The sequence below is a fragment of the Gracilinanus agilis genome, chromosome 6, assembly GCF_016433145.1.
Source record: "Gracilinanus agilis isolate LMUSP501 chromosome 6, AgileGrace, whole genome shotgun sequence".
Classification (NCBI taxonomy): domain Eukaryota; kingdom Metazoa; phylum Chordata; class Mammalia; order Didelphimorphia; family Didelphidae; genus Gracilinanus; species Gracilinanus agilis.
Genome location: NC_058135.1, coordinates 111,164,762 through 111,183,792, shown reverse-complemented (window position 1 = coordinate 111,183,792; position 19,031 = coordinate 111,164,762). Strand labels below are relative to the sequence as shown.

At 34.5% G+C, this 19,031-nt stretch overlaps 1 protein-coding gene across 2 annotated transcripts in view; it reads left to right on the top strand.

Annotated features, from left to right (window-relative positions):
• RAPGEF2 (Rap guanine nucleotide exchange factor 2) overlaps nucleotides 1-19,031 on the top strand; it is a 320,910-nt gene that overhangs the window by 142,081 nt on the left and 159,798 nt on the right. For both annotated transcript variants that reach the window (XM_044681464.1, XM_044681463.1), the window contains exon 4: nucleotides 589-672. In XM_044681464.1, the coding sequence (XP_044537399.1) occupies nucleotides 589-672 (84 nt within the window). The remainder of the gene's footprint in view (nucleotides 1-588; nucleotides 673-19,031) is intronic.

Genomic DNA, 19,031 nt, shown 5'->3' with positions numbered 1-19,031 from the left:
CTTCCTTCCTTCCTTCCTTCCTTCCTTCCTTCCTTCCTTCCTTCCTTCCCTCCTTCCTTCCTTCCTTCCTTCCTTCCTTCTTCCTTCCTTCCTTCCCTCCTTCCCTCCCTCCCTCTCCCTCTTCCCCCTTTTTGTCTCTTTGTCTCTCTGTGTGTCTCTGTCTTTCTATCTCCCCAACCTCCCTTTCCGCCATCTCTCCCCACCAACCCATCTATATTATTGTTTTCAAAAGGCTGCATATGAATAGTGGACAAAGAACTTCCCTCTAAGCTAGGAAGATGAAATGGGTTCAAGTTCTACCTTGACATATACTGGCTGTGTGTGATCCTAGACAAATCACCTAACTTTTCAGTGCTTTGGGTAGATCTCTGAGACTATATATTTCATTAAAGGCACCAACTTGCAAGCAGAGAGATATTTTCCTCCTCTCTAAGTTCTCTATATCAGTGAAATCACAGACTGAGTCCCTCTCCTAACCCTGTTTAATTATTATTAAAGTGAAATGAGATTGAGGAATTTGATATGCTGTACATTGACCTTTTTCACCCTCAAGATGGTCATCTAATTATCTTCTTGTTTTCCTTTCAGTCCTGATGATATTGGTACCTGTTGGTATATCCTTCTCTCCGGTTCAGTGTTCATTAAGGAGTCTATGTTTCTTCCAAGGAGCAGGTACTGTATGCCTATTCTTTAATAGCTTACTTAGGAAGGGTGAAATTTAGAGCAATTTACCTTTTATCTTTAATGTCAGAACAGAATCACAGTTTCAAATATATTTTATTTTAGTACGGTCTTTTACTAAAAGTGAATTTTATAAGCCTGGAGAAAGTAACACTTGGATCTTGATTCCCTTCACAGTCCAATACTTTTTATACTCCTCTCTCTCAATACATACACATCAACTAAATACTTAATTTTTCCTTGCACAATTAAATTACCAGTTAATATCATTTTTGGTATCTAATGATGTTTTAACCACAGTAAAAATGTAACCAAAGTTGTTGTTTATAATTCTTTAGCTTTTTATCTGTAGAACAGAATTCAAGCCTGCAAATTGAATGCATATGATGATCCCTGTCTATTAAAAAAATAAAATTATCATTGTTAATGACTATAAATATAAAATATATTATTTGATGTAGAAAAACATGAAACAAATGAAGCACAAATATATTTATTAGATATGCATCACACTAATATCACTACCCACTATTTCCATTTCACTTTAATAAACCTTAACCACCTAATAATACTCTAGGCACCATGCTAGGCACAGTGATTATAAAAACAAAAGTTCCTGCCCTCAAGGGTCCTCTGTTTCCCTTGGGAGTAGGTGCATAGAGATCGGAAATCATGTACACAGATAACTCCATATAAAATACATACTAAGAAAAATTCTGCCTGTTTTGAAGGACCAAAAATCCTTATAGCAAGGACTTACTCATATTTTGTGTTTATAAAGGCCTATTGTATGAAATCAAAGATTTTCTTTTTTCGCTAGAAGACACTTGAGTACATACTGATTTATTTGTTTTTATGATACTTATAATACTAAACAGTTTAAAAAATTCAGTCCTTGGAAGAGGGAGAAAAATAGGATTAGGAGTAGGTAAGCTTAGTAATTGCCTATTCTGTTACATGCAAGGAGAGTCATTAATTAATTATTCAAAATCATTTATTAAGCACTTGCTATGTGCCAATGAATGTACTGAAGATACAGAGACAAAATTGGTACAGCCTCTCCCTTTAAGACGCTTACATTCAATTCAGGGTGACTGTTCCTACTTACCTACCTTATCTAATCTATCTATCTATCTATCTATCTATCTATCTATCTATCTATCTATCTATCTATCTATCTGTTTCTTTCTTTCTTTCCTTCTTTCTTTCTTTCTTTCTTTCTTTCTTTCTTTCTTTCTTTCTTTCTTTCTTTCTCTCTGTCTCTGTCTCTGTCTCTCTCTCTCTCTCTCTCTCTCTCTCTCTCTTTCTCTCTCTCTCTCTATCTGTCTGTCTCTCTGTCTCTATCTATCTATCTATCTATCTATCTATCTATCTATCTATCTATCTATCTATCTATCTATCTATCCATCCATCCATCTAGCAAAAATACAGACAAATCCAAGTTAGTTAGGGAAGGAAGACATTTAGTTTGATTAGACTGTGAGGTCCATGAGGCTGTGTAAATAATGCAGTGGAGAGAGTGCCAGGCCTGGAGTCAGGAAGACTCATCTTCGTGAATTCAAATCTGACCTCAGACACTTATTAGCTCTGTAACTACAGAAATCCCTTAACCCTCTTTGTTTTAGTTTCTTCATCTATTCTTAGTATCTTTACCATGAAAATCCCAAATTGGGTCATGAAGAGTTGGACATGACTGAAAACAACAACAAATATATCTTAACTATACATACACGCACAAACCAATCAAATATAACAGAGCTTTATAGTTACACAGACTCAGAAGAGAATGCAGAGGAAGTGCTATTCACTGTTAGCTATGATGATGATGATAGAAAACTAGGATTGTATCTTATCTCAACTCATCCAGTGTCTTATACAAGGATGCACACTATTTTCTTTCCCTCTCATTTTCCTCCCCTACATGCATTAAGGTAAAAGTATGACGATCTATACTTTTCTTTATTTTTTTAACTTAAATTTTTTTTCCCAATTGCATTTAAAACAATTTTTGATAATCATTTCCTAACATTTTTGCATTCAGATTCTCTACTTTCCTCCCCCTGTCCTTCCCCTTCCTCCTCCCTCTGCCCAGGCAGTAAATAGTCTTATATAAGTTATGCCAGTCTTAGATTTTTCAGTCCATCAACCTCTCTATTAGGAGAGAGGTAGCATGTTTTTCATGGTTCCTCTGAATTGTGGTTGATAATGGGATTGGCCAGAATTTAAAAAAAAATTCAAGTAATGCTTTATTTTTTCCAATTACATCTAAAAACAATTTTTAACATTCATTTTCTAAAAATTTGAGTTCTTATTTCTCTCCCTTCTTCCACTTCTCCCTCCTTAAGAAATTAAGCAATTTGATATAAGTTATATATATGCAATTAATCAGAATTCTTAGGTCTTTAAAAGCTCTTGATAATATTTTGTTAAAGTATAAATTGTCCTCCCAGTTTTGCTAATTTTCCTCTAGATTAATTCATTGTCTTTCAAGGTTTCTTTAAAATAATTTCCTTCAAAATTTCTTACAGCATGATAATATGCCATTACACAAATATGATAATATTTACATGTTGTTAATAACTATCTTCTATCTATCCCCCTTATGATTTTAGAAAGATACTTATTTTCTAAAATGATGTTGCCCTTCGTTGCTATATCCTTCAACTTGGCAAGGAAATCTGTGGCTTATTGGAGGGTGTTGAATTCAAATCACACTTCTCCTTATTCCCTATGTTACCTGGTGCAAATCACATAACCTCCCTTCCTCTTAATTTGTCATTTATCAAATGAAAGAATTTGGTTAGATTGCCTGTAAGTTCCCATCCAGGACTAAATATCTCTGCCTATTAATGGCTTATTTTTTCTTTTCTTCCCCCATTTATTTAAGCATTCATTTCTTAAATTATTAAATTATAAGTTCTTTCCTACCCCATCTCTACTGATTGAGAAAGGAAGCAATATATCAATTATGCTTGTTGAAAAAAAGTTGTGCAGAGTACATTTTAATGTTAGCCATGTTATAATAATGAAAAGCAAGAAGCATTAAAAAAGTTTAAAAAATAGGTTTCCATCTGCACTGTTGAGTTCATCAGTTCCCTCTGTGGCGGTAGGTAAAATTTTTCATCATGGATCCTCTCGAATTTTCTATAATCATTGTATTGATCTGAGTAGCTAAGTATTATTTCATAGTTGAAGATTGTTACAGTATTGATGTTACTGTGTACAGTGTTCTCCTGGCTCTACTCACTTCACTTTGCATCAGTTCAAGTTTTTTCGGGGTTTTCTGAAACCATTCTGCTCATCTTTTTTAAAAATTCCATTTAATTGATTAATTAAGAAAATTGTTCCATGGTTCCATGATTCATGTTCTTTCCCTCCCCTCCTCAAACTCTCCTCCTGTAGCCAACACACAATTAACACTGGTTTTTACACATGTCATTGATCAAGACTTATTTCCGTATTATTGATATTTGCACTAGGGTGATCGCTTAGAGTCTACATCTCCAATCATATCCCCATTGACCCTTGTGATCAAGCAGTTGTTTTTGTTCTGTGTTTTTACTCCCACAGTTCTTCCTCTGAATGTGGGTAGCGTTCTTTTCAATAGGTTCCTCAGAATTGTTCTGGATCATTGCATTGCTGCTAGTCAAGAAGTCTGTTATGTTCGATTGTACCACAGTGTATCAGTCTCTGTGTACAGTGTTCTCCTGGTTCTGCTCCTTTCACTGTGCATCAGTTCCTGGAGGTCGTTCCAGTTCCTCCAGTTCATTATTACTTAGAGCACAATAGTATTTCATCACCAACAGATGCCACAATTTGTTTAGCCATTCCCCAATCGAAGGTAATCCCCTCATTTTCCAATTTTTTGTCACTACAAAGCTGCTCATCATTTTTAAAAGCACAGTAATATTCCAGTACATTAATACACCACAATTTGTTCAGCCATTCTCCAGTTTTGATAGGCATCCTTGAAATTTTCAGTTCTTTGCCACCACAAAAAGAATTGCCATAAATATTTTTGAACATTAAGATCTTCTTTTCTTTTCTCTGATCTCTTGGGGATATAGATCTATCAGTGGTATTTCTAGTCAAAAGGCATGTATGCCATTTTATAGCCCTGAAGGACATAATTCTAAATTGCTCTCCAGAAGAGTTGAATTGGTTCATAATCCCACCAGCATAAGTATACCTATTTTTCCATATCTCCTCCAGCATTGATCATTTTCCTTTACTGTCATGACTCCTCCGTTAGCTCATTTAATAGGTATGAGTGTGAGATGGTAGCTCAGAGTTGTTTTAATTTGAGTGTCTCTAATTGAGAGTGTTTCAGAACATTTTTTCCTTAGACTATTGATAGCACTGATGTCTTCTGAAAGCTGAGTGTGTAAAAGGGAATTTCTTTATCTTAACTTCATCAAGTACTTTGGAGTGCCATGTCCTTTTAACTCAATCAGGGAGGAACTTGTGAATCCTTTTGATAAGAGTTCACACTCTCAGAGGAGGGGATGTGAATCTCAGAGACACTGCTCCCTGGGCAGTGCTAGGCAAATTGGGAAGCTGTGATTGGTTCTCATAAAGAGGGAGAGCGACAGGAAGTGATGTGGAAAAAGGGTTATAAAAGGTGAGACCAAAAAGAACATTCATTCATTCATTGACTCTTTGATGAGGAGACTCTCTTGGGTAAGAAGGATTCTGCATGATTCTGGGCTAGAGGTTTTCTGAGTGGATAACTAGAACTGATAGAAGAGGCTTATACTAGGGAGACCCATATTGAAGAGGTTATCAGACTTCCATGTTGAGATTGGGACCTGAGGGAGCTTTTGTCGGAATTGAGCTGAATTTCTTCGGATCAGCAATTATAGGGTATATAGCTAGGAAATATTTTCTACTTCCCTCTTACATTTCTCTCTTTCTCTTTGCTGTATTTCTGTTATATTAAATTATTAAGATCTTCTAACAGATTTTTTTGACTTAAGAAGTTAATTATTTTTATAAATTGCAACCATAACTCCTTTTTAAAATTCCTATGTTTGTCAGACCTAATTTTAAATATTATAGTGGTTTTCCTTTCAATGATTTTGCTTTGGCAAGTTTAATATGATTGGACTGGCCAGGTTATATAATTGTTAGTCTTAAGTCTCCCACCTATGAGGCATCCACAGGTGTACAGATATCTCTTTTCTGCTCCCTGTGTCACCACTCTCCTTGCTTCCTGAGACCAATACAAGTTTCCTCACCTTCCTTTTGTGATTCACCTGTGGAAGGCATGTGGGAGCCCAGGTGAGGCTTCATAGGAATGAACCCAGAGTAGTTGTCTCTGGTTCATCAGCAGAAAATATAGGGAGACTAAAAATCATGAGTAGTTCCTGATATTCATGTTCTTGTTCAGTTGTTTCTTTCTTCTCTTCCTCCTTCTCCTGACTCTTGTTTGCAAGGAACTATTTATGCAGGCACAAGCAGTGGATTAATGTTACAAAACACTAAAGAATCCTATGGCATTTATCCCTGATAAACCAATAACCACCTACAAACTAACACCTGTGCTTTTGCAGCTTCCAGAGAAACATCCCAGGGTTCAAATCATTGTCACTTCCTAAATGCTAAAAGGAATTGGAACTTACATATATGTCAGGAACGTGTGGGTCTGTGCATTTAGTTGTTTTGCAGAAGATTTAAGTTACTTCTTTCTCCTGGGCTGAATGTCAGATGTTTGCTAGTCAGTAAATTTTACAGAATGCTATGGAGGTAATTCAGGCTGTTCAGACTTAATGACAAGTTAGCTCTATTTATAGGGGTACTCCTTCATGTTGCATCTGGTGACATTTATTATATCCACATGGTAGTTTTAGCTTTATTTTGAGGTGGGGCTCTAGAAATATTACCCTAATTAGAGAGTAAAACCGGGGTTTCATTACTATTTTCCTGCATCAACATGTTTGTAGTCTATACATCTTCATTCTTCTCAAATGTAATGCTGCTTGAGCCAATCTCAAATTAGGCATTATTATCTGTCAGTTAGCTACTGAACCACAGAAAATGTGGTTCATAGTTCATACTTCAAAGCCAAATACTTTTGGGGGGGTGAAGTGTATACATAGGAAACAAGTAGAGTATAGTTAGTTTTCTGAATAGCCAAACTCATTTGCTTGATCTTTTACACTATGCTTTCAAACAGTCTTGAAGTAATCTTGAATAACTTGTTTGTGATGTAATTTTTTCCCCAGATGATCTTTATAAAACGATTCTAGCATTTGGTCTCATGAAATCAAGATGACATTATCGTATAGAAAATCTTTTTTTTTTTTTTTTGAATGGCTTACACATTTCTTTAGCAAATGATCCAAATGTTTGTTGGATACTATATCAGTTTTTGAAACTCTTAATTATTTTTAAAGGAATGAGAACTAGGGCTTTTCATATCTTTCTTCTTTCTTAAATGTGAATGAGTCCTTGATTTTCTATGTAACTCGTGTGCATTTTGTGCATTAGGTTTTGAATGTAACAGCATATAAATTTGATTACATTTATCAGATTTGAAGCAAACAGATTAAATAATAACTAAGAAGGATGATGTAGTAGTGGAAAAGTACTGGTTTTCGAGAAAGAATACCTGGTCGCTTGTCTTGTGAATGTCTCAAGTTAGTGATGCCTTTGGACAAGTCATTCTGCCAGAGGAGGCCTCAGTTTTTGTATATCCAAAAAAGAAGGTTGGTTTAGGAGATCTAGATGGGAAAGAAGTCCACCAGAAGGCTGGCTACCAACCAGAGGATTTTATTTTTGCTCAGAGAAACTCAAAAAGACCAAGTAAAAGTCATGAACTCTTCTTTACACGTGAAAAAAGTGAGGTTCAGTAATCTTAAATAAATGTTGAAAGACACATGGTTTAAAAGTGTCAGAATTGTAACTAGAACCCATATTCAATAATTCCAAGCCTGATTTGCCAACCAGTGTACCATATTGCTTTTGATTCTAATGCCAACATTACATTTAATGCTATAAAACAGATAAAATTATGCCCCATCACAAAACAAACAAACTCACAAACAAATAAACAAATATATATATATAAAATATTCATGGAATTTTACAGCTGAAATGGAAACATTTTTCTATACTTTGATAGAATGCATTCCAGGCCCTGGGAATGGCTTGCATGAATGCATGGAGTATGGGAAGGTAGAGAAGAAGTTAAAAAATCAGCTAGTGGTTCTGTCAGGTTAGAATTTAGTGTCTGAAGAAAGAGTACCTTGCATTAAAGATAGCTAAGGCAAAGAAGTTTATGTTGTATTTGAACCTAAAGATATTGGGGATCCAATGAAGGGTTTTGAACAATGGTATGAACTGGTTAAAGTAAAGGATGTGAATATGAGTGGAAGTTAAATGAAAGAATAGGCAGGTATGCAAAGTTTCCTGGCTAGAACTTAGATATCATCTGGGGAGTATTTGGTTAAAGTATTGCTTGGTACTGGTGGTGGGCAACAGCAAGTGAAGGGAACTTAGTGAAATGTATAGTTCAGTTGGGAAGTGATAGAGATAGTTTACTAAGTTTACTGAAGTGACGATGGCAGAAAGTTATTTGAAACTTGTATTTGACTTACTTAGACAACACTGGACTATGTCCATCTAAAATTAGCCAACTCACTGGCAACAAATTTTCCAACTTAAAAATTAAAATTGTGTTACTAATCACACTTTAAATTAGAGCTGGCAGCTATAATGAGAATAAGTGTGGAAACAAGACATTTAACTAATCAATTCTGAGAGGCTGCAACACTATTCACATTATGATTCAAATGACAAAGAGTGAACGACTTAGTATAAAAATTGGTAGCTTGTTTTATGATTGCCAATGCTACATGATAAGTTAATTGATCTCTAGAAGACATAGCCAGTTATTTAGTAATAAAAGGAGAAAAAAAATAAAACAAAGACTTGGTTCACAGTAGAGAACTTAGCATCTAAGCATCCTTGTTCCTAAGAAATTTGCAATGCAAAACTAAGAATTTACATCACATAAAGCAGAGTCCCCTTCTTTCCTCCCCAAGCAAAATTTCAAACTCTGAGAATTTTCATGAAGGGGTGCCATATTGGCCTCATATACCCTACCCCTTTGAATTTTATAAGACATTAATTCAACTTGTAGTCATTGTTATTTATCCAACATATGTTTGTTCCCAAGATCTCATTTTAAGAGTCTAGCCTGCATTTGGAATAGGCATTATTCTGGATCAATATGGATATTGTATATTAGACTCCACTGATATATGATATTTTGGTTGTACTTTTGTTAAGTAATTAAGCCAGACAAGAAGAAACGGACAGTGTTATTATGGAGTCATGATCTTCTTCATCTTAGGAGAAATACCAAAATAGGATTCCCAAGGAAGAAGTTAGACCCTCCTCATTTATCACCAAAAGTTTTCCATTTAGCCTACTATTGATCTCAAGTATGTATGCCATCAGCAAACACTGGAATTCAATGAAAAAAAAAAAACCAAAACAAAACCATGAGCTTTGCAAATGTTTGCTTCCAATCACTTTTTCTTTGTATTGACTGAATACATACATAGGGTGATACTTGTTCAAACGAACTGATTTCTTTAAACTTTGGATATTTCCATTTTTAGGGGAATGGCATTAACAGAAAGATATACATGCATATGTACAAATATATTATATACGTATATATCAGTAAATTTGACAAGAAGTGCTTATTTCAGTGGCTTGTACAGTGCTTACTACCCACAGAAAAAGTGTGATTTATGCGATGACTAATTTTGTTAATGAAATATTTAGTTGGAGGTGTGGATCTTGTAGTAGAGGACTATACTGAGGTGAAATCAGGAAAAGTCCACTTAGAAATCTAAGCAGGTATTATTGAAGCAAAAACAACTGAGGGTGTATCTATCTAGAACTTCAGAAGATACATGAATATAAGTATAAAATGTACTTCGAGGCAAAAAGACAAGCTAAATAATTGTAGAAATATTAATTACTTAAGGGTTAGCTATGCCGGTAACAGCTAGTTGACATAGTAGATGGAAGGCTGGGCCTGGAACCAAGAAGATTCCTCTTCTAGAATTCAAATCTGGCTATTGATACTAGCTGGGTGATTGTGGGCAAGTCACTTAACTCTGTTTGCCTCAGTTTCCTCATCTGTAAAATGACCTGGAAAAGAAATGAGTACTATAATATCCTTGCCAAGAAAATCACAAATGGATTCATGAAGTCTTTACATGAGTGAATAAAGGCCATGGCAATATATTAAAAATAACTTTCTTAACTTAATTTAGTCAATGTTATACCAAGCTTTCAAAAGATTACCATATACAACAAGTAAAAACATGACACTTATCTGGAAGAACAAAAGGTCAAGGATCTCATGGAAAATAATAAAAAAATAGTAGAAAAGAAGAGAACTTAGCAGCCTATTTTTCTCCTCCTAAAACAGTATGTCTTCTCCCCCCACCTCTTGTTTTGAAGCAGGATTTTTCGCATGCTGACCTACTATTGTCAGTTCTCTAGCTCTCTTGGTTGAGTGACTTAATAAACCTCATAAGTAATTACCAAAATTGAATGGCTAATAGTTCTCTTAAAATTTCTGCAGAAGTGAATGATCCCAGGTGGCGCCTTGTTATAATAAGTGAGTCCTGAAAAGTTATAGTATTTCTTAAGGAATATTGGCTATCAGTTTAAATTGAAGGAAGCAATTAGAAACATACAAATGTGACCATCATTTATGTGTTCTAAACAGTTATTGACATTTGTTTAATGTATATGGCAAATCAATACCAAACCCTTTAATTATGATTTAATTCCGTACCTGATATATCACATGTATTCCCTATGGAATATATCAGGTTATTTTAGAAAGTTTTTCTTTGACTTCTTCTGAACCTAAAACATAGATCTGGTACATAATAGGTATTTGATAAATATCAATTTTTAGATTTAGCAACCTTTATGCTCAGATACTTTCTTAAATAAAAAATATTTTTAAAAAGTCTTCCTCCCTGTATCCAAAGTCTTTTGTGTTCCCTTTCTGTGTCTTTTGTAGTTAAAGTCTGATATTGCATAATTATTCTACTAATTTCTATTAGTCAAAATAATTTTTAAGATCTAAAAGATCTGCTTCTTATCTTAATTACACCCTTAGAAGAGCAAGGATTGTGTTACTAATGTTAGCCAGATTATGTGTTGTGACAAAGTAGAAAGAGTGAGCCCATGACCTGCGATCGAGGCTTGGCTTTGGGCAGTGGGGGTTAAGTGACTTGCTCCAGGTCACATAGTCCATTTAGTTTAGATACAAGTTGGTTTCCTCTCCCCCTGGTGGGAACTGAGTTAACCATTATCTATTAGAATAGGAACTGTTTAAGAACACAGTACTTAGCATGTGCTAAGTCTTTATGCATGCTGTGCACTGAATATATGCTTTTTAGCAGTCAATGGTTATCCTCCCTAGCACATTCTCAACTTGCCTTATTCACACACCATTTATGTCTTGCCTGACTCTGTTGAAGGCACTGTCATCATTTATGCCACCCAGAATTCACAACCTTTGAGTCATTCTGGATTTTTTCTCTCTCTCTTCACACTGTACCCTTCCTTCTCTCCACTCCCTCTCCCCACAATTATGGATGTCTTTTTACTCTGCAATATCTCCCCTCTCCAAGCCCATGACTATTACTCTTCATTCAAACAATCTATCACCTCTCACCTTTAGGAACCTCCTAACTGGTATCCCTGCTTCCAGTCTTCCTTCCCTCCAATCTGGCTTTCATTTTCTTGTTCAAATAATCCTAAAGTGAAGGCTCAAATGTGCCATTTTACTATATAAATATCTTCAGTGACTTCTTATTTTCATTAAGAAAAGGGTTCTTAATCTGGCACCCTCTAAGTATTTATGGGTAAATTACATGGATTTTTTAAAAGGTATTTTGAAAACTATTTCAGTATAATTTGTTTCCTAATCTTATAGATGCCATTTTAGGCAATTAAAGACATTCTTGAGAAAGGATCACTAGACTGTCTAAGGCTCCTATGACACAAAAAAGGTTAATAAAAACTCTTGCTCCAGGAAAAAAAATTGCCCTTAAAATCCCTCCACTATTTGACTCTAGCCTGCCTTTCCACTTATTTCATATTACTCCTCATCTGTGTTTAACTGAAACTGACCTACTAGTTTTCATCAGACATGAATATTGCTTCTTGTCTCCAAGCCTCTGTACAGGTTGTACCCTACTCTGTACCTGAAATGTGCTATCTTCCTTACCTGTATCTTGGACAATTCTTAATTTTCTTCGAGGCTGAACTCTGTTGCTTCCCCTTTTGTAAAGCTTTTTTCATTTCCCCACTTGTTGGTGCTCTTTTCCTTCTTCAAATTACCTTGTATTTACTTTTATAAACACATAAATTATACATTTGTAGAATATAAACTCCTTGAAGTCAAGAAACTGTTTACTTCCTGCCTGGCACATTGTAATTACTCAATAAATATTTGTTGATTAAATAATTGATTTTTGGATCCCTGAAGTCCAGCATAGTACTTTGTCATATAATTGTCATTCAGTCAGCTTTTCCTGTCACATCCTACTCTTTGTGACCTCATTTGGGGTTGTAAGGAATTAAATTTTATGGTTGGACTAAATATATGAGAATTCTAAGATAATACTGTGGTTGCCAATTTGAAAAATATAGCTCAAGTCAAATTGGCTTTCAATAGTTTTATTTTATTTACAAAGAGGTGGAAAAAGTGAGAGTAGAGAAATGTAAAAGAGGGTAGCAAAAAAGTCTAGCCTATCACCCTAAGTGTTGCTCCAGTCCTTGAATCAACCCAGGCAGGTTAATCCCTCAGCTAGAGGACTGGGTGCTGAATTAAACAAGGGTTCAACCCACTCGACCTCCTCTGAGAAGGGGGGAGGCCTCTCCCGAACTAATCTCTCCAAAAGCCAGGAAAGGAGGGTCAGCTTTTCACTCACCCAAGTTGAAGTTCCAAAAAGAGAAGATCCAGGAGCAATCCTACCAGGAGCAGTCCAAGATCCAGAGTCCGAGGTCCAAGTTGTAGCTCCAAGCCACAGACACAGTCCAAGATTCTCCAACCCGAAAATTCAGGAAGATCACTTGCAGAGGAAATTCATCATCTTTTGTAGTCCTTTTTTAACGTCACTTCCTGTCCCTTCCTCCACTTTACGGGTACCAATTGCAGTCTTTAAATTTGCTTAGCACTGCCCAGAGAGTGGTCAGTCACTTCTGGAGCTGTCACCCACTTTAGGAAGTGACTTGTGGACCTCCCCTACTTAGTGTTAAATAGGAGTGTCTATACTTTTGGTTGATTAAATTTAAAAGTAGGCAAGGTGAGAGTCAATCCCATCTTCTCAGGGTCTTCTTGGCAAAGATGCTTGAGTGGTTCCTTCTCCTGCTCATTTTATAGATGAGAAAACTGAGGCAAATAGGATTAAGTGGCTCCCCAAAGTCCCACAGCTAGTAAGAATATGAGACCAGATTTGAATTTAGGAAGCTGAATCTTTCTGATACCAGATCCGTCTCTATACACTGTGACACCTAGATGGCCTTGCCGTATAATAAGTCCTTAATAAATGTTTGTTGAGTTTAATGCGGTTGATATTAATGTCTATTTTCACTATTAACTAATATTCTCTTTTCAGTAAATAAGCACACAATAGGTTTCCATACTATATATGAAATATTTCTTTTTTTGTGTGTGATTGTGACCTTTGATTAAAACAACCAAATAGACAGAATGAAAACTGGAAAAGGGAGAATTAAACCTTAGATTCTTTTTCTTTCATTTCAGAAATGATCACATAATTTATAGGAGGGTTGAGAAGGGGGCAGAGAGGGTGTGAGAAAGGCAGAGGGAGAGAAATAATGATGAGAGAAGGATTTTGTTTTCAGATAGCAAAAATGGTTAAAATAGAAAAGAAGGCTGGTAGTACAGAGGATGTCACATTAAGATGTTTGTACTAATCTTGTGTTCCAGCCTTGAATGACAAAGTAGTAAGGGCAAAAACATAGGAGCAGATACTTGCATTTGCAAAACAGGCATCAGCTACATGATAGACCTTTTTGGATAATATTATAATGATAGTTCGTATTTTAGGGCATATTACAGTTTATTAGCTGCTTTCTTACATCATCCTTCTAGAACTTAAAATCCTGTGTAGCTTTAGTGGCCCCAAGTGTCACAGAGTATGGAATGTTAATGTATACAGCCATTTGAGATTTCTGAGATAATGTTACATGGGCATACTGAATATAATCCATAAAATCTATATTAGATTGTAACACAATTTCTAGTTTTCTGTGCCCAGAGTTTGTGACATTTAAGAAAAGGGTCAGTTTTTGATCGATTGTACTGTAGGAGTCATTTATTTGAGAATGGAAATATGCCCGGAGAAAGCTATAATAAACACAAACAAAACATAAACCTCTTTAATAATAACAAAATCAAATGGTAAAATGCTGGCCTAGCAAGTTCATTTATTTATTTAGTTTATCTTGTTGCCTTTGAGCTACTGGAAATTGCTATTGAGCATGTGGAAATTAACTAAATTCTCCATTCTGAAAAGCATGAGAAATCTAAGGTAGTACAAAACCTGACGTATTACCTTCTCCCCCAATCACTTTCTGCTGAGATACCTGACACAGAGCAAACTATACTCTAGAGACTAAAGTTGAATTGCTGCATCAAGTTGGGGATTTGGTTGCCATAACTACTACTTTCCAGATGTTTTGTCTGTATAAATACGGGCTTCACAAAGTCTCAGAGTACTGCTGTTCTTTTTTTTTTTAAATTAAAAAGAATATTAAGTATTGCTAAAGAGAAGACACACGACATTAGTGTATTATACTTCACTTCATATGAAAAATCACTTTGGCCCTTGAATCAAAGAACAAGTGAATTTATAATCTGTGTAATATTTTCTTCGAATGACTATTTGGTCACAGCAAGGACTTCCAAGGTAAAATGATTAAAATTTGTCTATGAAAGTTTATAGTTTTCTCTTATTTTTCCTTCTGTAAGAATTTCATAATCTAATGTGACTTTTGATAGGATAAGTAAATTATTTATCTTGAATTTGGTGACTAACTAAAAGCAAAGGGACATACTAGTAGCTGTTGCTTCTGCCAACTGTTTTTTAAACTTAAAGATAACTTCTCTGTTGTTAGGTCTTAAAATATATAATACTTGACATTGTATCTGAGGTTGTCTAAGTAATAGGTGTATATGTGTGTGTGTGTGTGTGTGTGTGTGTGTGTGTGTGTGTATGTATATACATAGGTAAGTTCAGTGAAAGGAAAGAAGAACAAAGAACATGTTATAAAAAGGAAAGATCTGTGGATAACATTAGGCAAAGAAATAGTTTTATTTAAATGAAAATTTCTCTGTTTAACACAATTTAAGACACTTCAGTAAACATGATAATTTAATTTTCATTTCATTTTGTATTTATTACTGATATTTAAATGGATTATTGAATATTTATTTGATAATTTGCATTGCACTTTTTAATTTCAATTTTTGAAATATGTTCCTTAGCAGTATTTTCACTTGTATATTATTTATTTTTCCTTTGATTTCAAAAGGAGATATAATTTGAATATTAAAACAACCTACCTAACATTAGCATAGTTTAAATTGGACACATTGGTTTTGTCGTTTGTTGGTATGTTTTTTCATGTGTCTGTCTCCAGAAATAAATTTCTTAAACTATGGGTTGCATGTTCATTTACAAAAATAGATGTAAGTGAATAGACCTTACATATGCATGTCTGTGTGAATAATTGTAATTTTGTTGTACTATTTGTTGTATATTCTCAATATAGAAAATAAAATGTATGTTGATTGCTACAGTTTTATGTTTACACAATTTTTTCTCATTTATTGCTGCCTTCCTTTGAATCTTTTTTTTTTTTCATTTCTAGATAGTTTCCATCTTGTTCCCTAATCAATAACTCATTTGAACATATATTTTCTAAATACATTAAGAGGTCAGCTCCATGCCAACCATTGGAGATAGAGACAAAATCAAAACAGTTCTTGCTTTCAAGGACTTATTTATTATTAAATATCATTATACTTATTAGATTTTTTTCACTATCTTCTAGTGATTTAAGTAGGTGAGTTTCCTTAAGCTTGTTGGGTATTGAATTGTAATTTTAAAGTTTTCCCTAATAATTTTAATCCAATGATCAGATTATAGTAAATTATTTCTTTTACAGTGTCTTGTGATTCACTTGGAATACTTACCTGCCAGTAAGCATTTATTAATAGCCTACTATGTGCCAGGCTAAGTGCTGGCTACCTTTGATGATAAGCTTAGAGAACTTAAAAAATATACATACCTACAGCATTCAGTTTTTTAAAATGTCAGGCCCTTAAGAAAGGTCTCTACTTTCTTATTGTGTTTTTTTCTTTCATTATTCCCTTGTTTCACATATCAAAAAAATTATTTTATGGCCACTCTCTTTGCTGCCAGTTTTTAAAAAATCTTTTTGGTGATCTACTAAATTTGCTGGGATAGTAGACCTGAGTGGCTGCCCAGATTTGTACTTTGTTCTTTGATAGTCACTTATCATAGCCTACATTGAATATATTTCTGTGAATGTAATCTCCAGGGACAATATTATTGACTATACTTGAAATATTAATAACTTGTGTTTTCTGCTTTAAATCTAAAAAAAGAAACAGCTAACATGTAAAGGTCATTTTATCTCATTTAATGGCTAATCTGGAAAGAGTGTTGAACTTGGAGTCATGGGACCTGAGTTTGAATGTCAGCTCTGATAATTACCACCTGTATGAAGTTAGGTAAATCACTTAACCTGCTTAGTGCTCACTTTCCTCATTTGTAAAATGAGGGTAATAGATTAGATGAATTATAAGGCAACAGTAGTATTGGGATTTTACCTTATGGAGCCTAAACTCTTTTATTTTAGCTCTCAAGTTCTTTGAACCTATCTATCCAATTCCTATTAATGCCCAGTGATAGGCTGATTTGAAAATTGTTTTAATTCTAATTCTGCAATCAAATTGCTATTGGCCCTCAGCCAGCCATTTGTTTATTTTATTCCTTAGTTTTCCCAATTAGAAGATATGTCACTATGTACTATATGTTGCACACCAGATTATTCACTTGCAGGTTAATTTCATTTTAAATTAATTGCGAATTATCCATAGATTACCATGTAACTGCCTTCTCACTCATCAGCATAATTTGGCTGATTTATTTCAGTCACTAATATGACCTATTTCTTGATTCAGAGAGAGTTCCTAGAGACTATCTAGTCTAATTACTTCCTCTCCCCTTTTTAACAGTTGAAGAAACAATCAAAATAATTGCAAAGAGATTCATACAAGTATTAAGCTACAGAACCAGAATTTGAACTCGGGTTTTCCAAATTCTAGTTTTGCCACTACGTTTGAACTTACCGACATTCTCAATATTTATCCACAACTCTTCTCATTTACAAAAGAATGGATCATTTAAAGCTCTAGTTACTTTCAACCCTAAAACAGTGGAGGACAGGGGAGAGACATTAGAAAGTACATATATTCCTTTATGTTGATAGTACTATTTATTATATTAAATTTTTTTCTTAATAAAAATCCTTGCCTTCTACCGTAGAATTGATACTGAGTCTTAGTCTAAGACAGAAGAGTGGCAAGGGTTAGGTAACTGAGGCCAAGTGACTTGCTCAGGGTCATATAGCTAGTACAATTTTTAAATTAAAAAAAATTTTTTTGGCATAGTGTAGAGCAGTGGTTCCCAAACTTTTTTGGCTTACAGCCCCCTTTCCAGAAAAAAATATTACTTAGGGCCCCTGGAAATCATGAAACTATTTATTGAACTCAGAATAGAATATGATACAAAAAAAGTGTGACCATCACCACCTCTCTGGATCACTGCAGCACCTACCAGGGGGCGATAGTGCCCACTTTGGGAATCACTCTTGTAGAGAGAACTAGCCAGCTGAAGAGAGTTCAAGAGAGACACATGCAGACTTAACCTTTCAGTCTTCTAGTCAATCTTCTCATGCTAGGAGTCACAGAAAACACGTTATTTTATAGCATTTGTGGAGGGAGTTTTCCTCATTCAGAAGTTGCCTATAGTCTTGATATCCCAGCCTTTCCTTCTTCCTATGAAGTAACTCTCTCAAACCTGACTCTGGCTTTTAGTATCTACCTTTGAGTTGATGTCAGAAATAGGTACCCTTCCCATACCTATCTAACTTTCTTTTGTCTTCCCTAGCTATTATTGTGCAATGTGTGAACCCCAACCTCTCCAACACTGCCTGGCATGGTGCTGGCTTGGTGTCATTTCTAAGGTTTACCACTGTTACTTTGCTGTCTATCAGAAACAATATTCTTTCATATTTGTTTCTATCAAAAGTGGCCTGGATTTGGCCATTTAGGCCAATGGTTGAGACTGTGGAGAAAATCATCGTTCATGAGGTTTGTTTGAACAATAATTCTTTTTGTGTGGAAGAGTCTTAAGTGAGAGGTGTTGAGTGAAAATGTTTCATTAGTTACTTTCCCTTTCAAAAAAGGTAGTTATATATTTGATGACTGGAATAAAGTGACATTGCTTATGCTACCCAGATATTAATATGATTTAGGTCACTTGCCCTCCATATTCTTATATATCCCCCTCTCTCCCTATTTATGAATTCCTGTTGTATTTTTTTTACGCAATACTTTTTAAATTCTGGAAGGGAAAAGAGGACTGGAAATAGAGAATTAAGATACTAAAAGTTTGGCCATTATTTCTTAGAGTAATAGAATCTGAGCTGGAATGGGAACTTAGGCATTGATTAGTTCTACCTTAAAAACCTACACCTTAATAGGAATCTGGCATTCCTGACAAGCAGCTATCCAAACATTTATTACCTCCTAGGGAAGTCTTTCTCCTTTTCTTTTCTTTTCTTTTCTTTTCTTTTCTTTTCTTTTCTTTTCTTTTCTTTTCTTTTCTTTTCTTTTCTTTTCTTTTCTTTTCTTTTCTTTTCTTTTCTTTTCTTTTCTTTTCTTTTCTTTTCTTTTCTTTTCTTTTCTTTTCTTTTCTTTTCTTTTCTTTTCTTTTCTTTTCTTTTCTTTTCTTTTCTTTTCTTTTCTTTTCTTTTCTTTTCTTTTCTTTTCTTTTCTTTTCTTTTCTTTTCTTTTCTTTTCTTTTCTTTTCTTTTCTTTTCTTTTCTTTTCTTTTCTTTTCTTTTCTTTTCTTTTCTTTTCTTTTCTTTTCTTTTCTTTTCTTTTCTTTTCTTTTCTTTTCTTTTCTTTTCTTTTCTTTTCTTTTCTTTTCTTTTCTTTTCTTTTCTTTTCTTTTCTTTTCTTT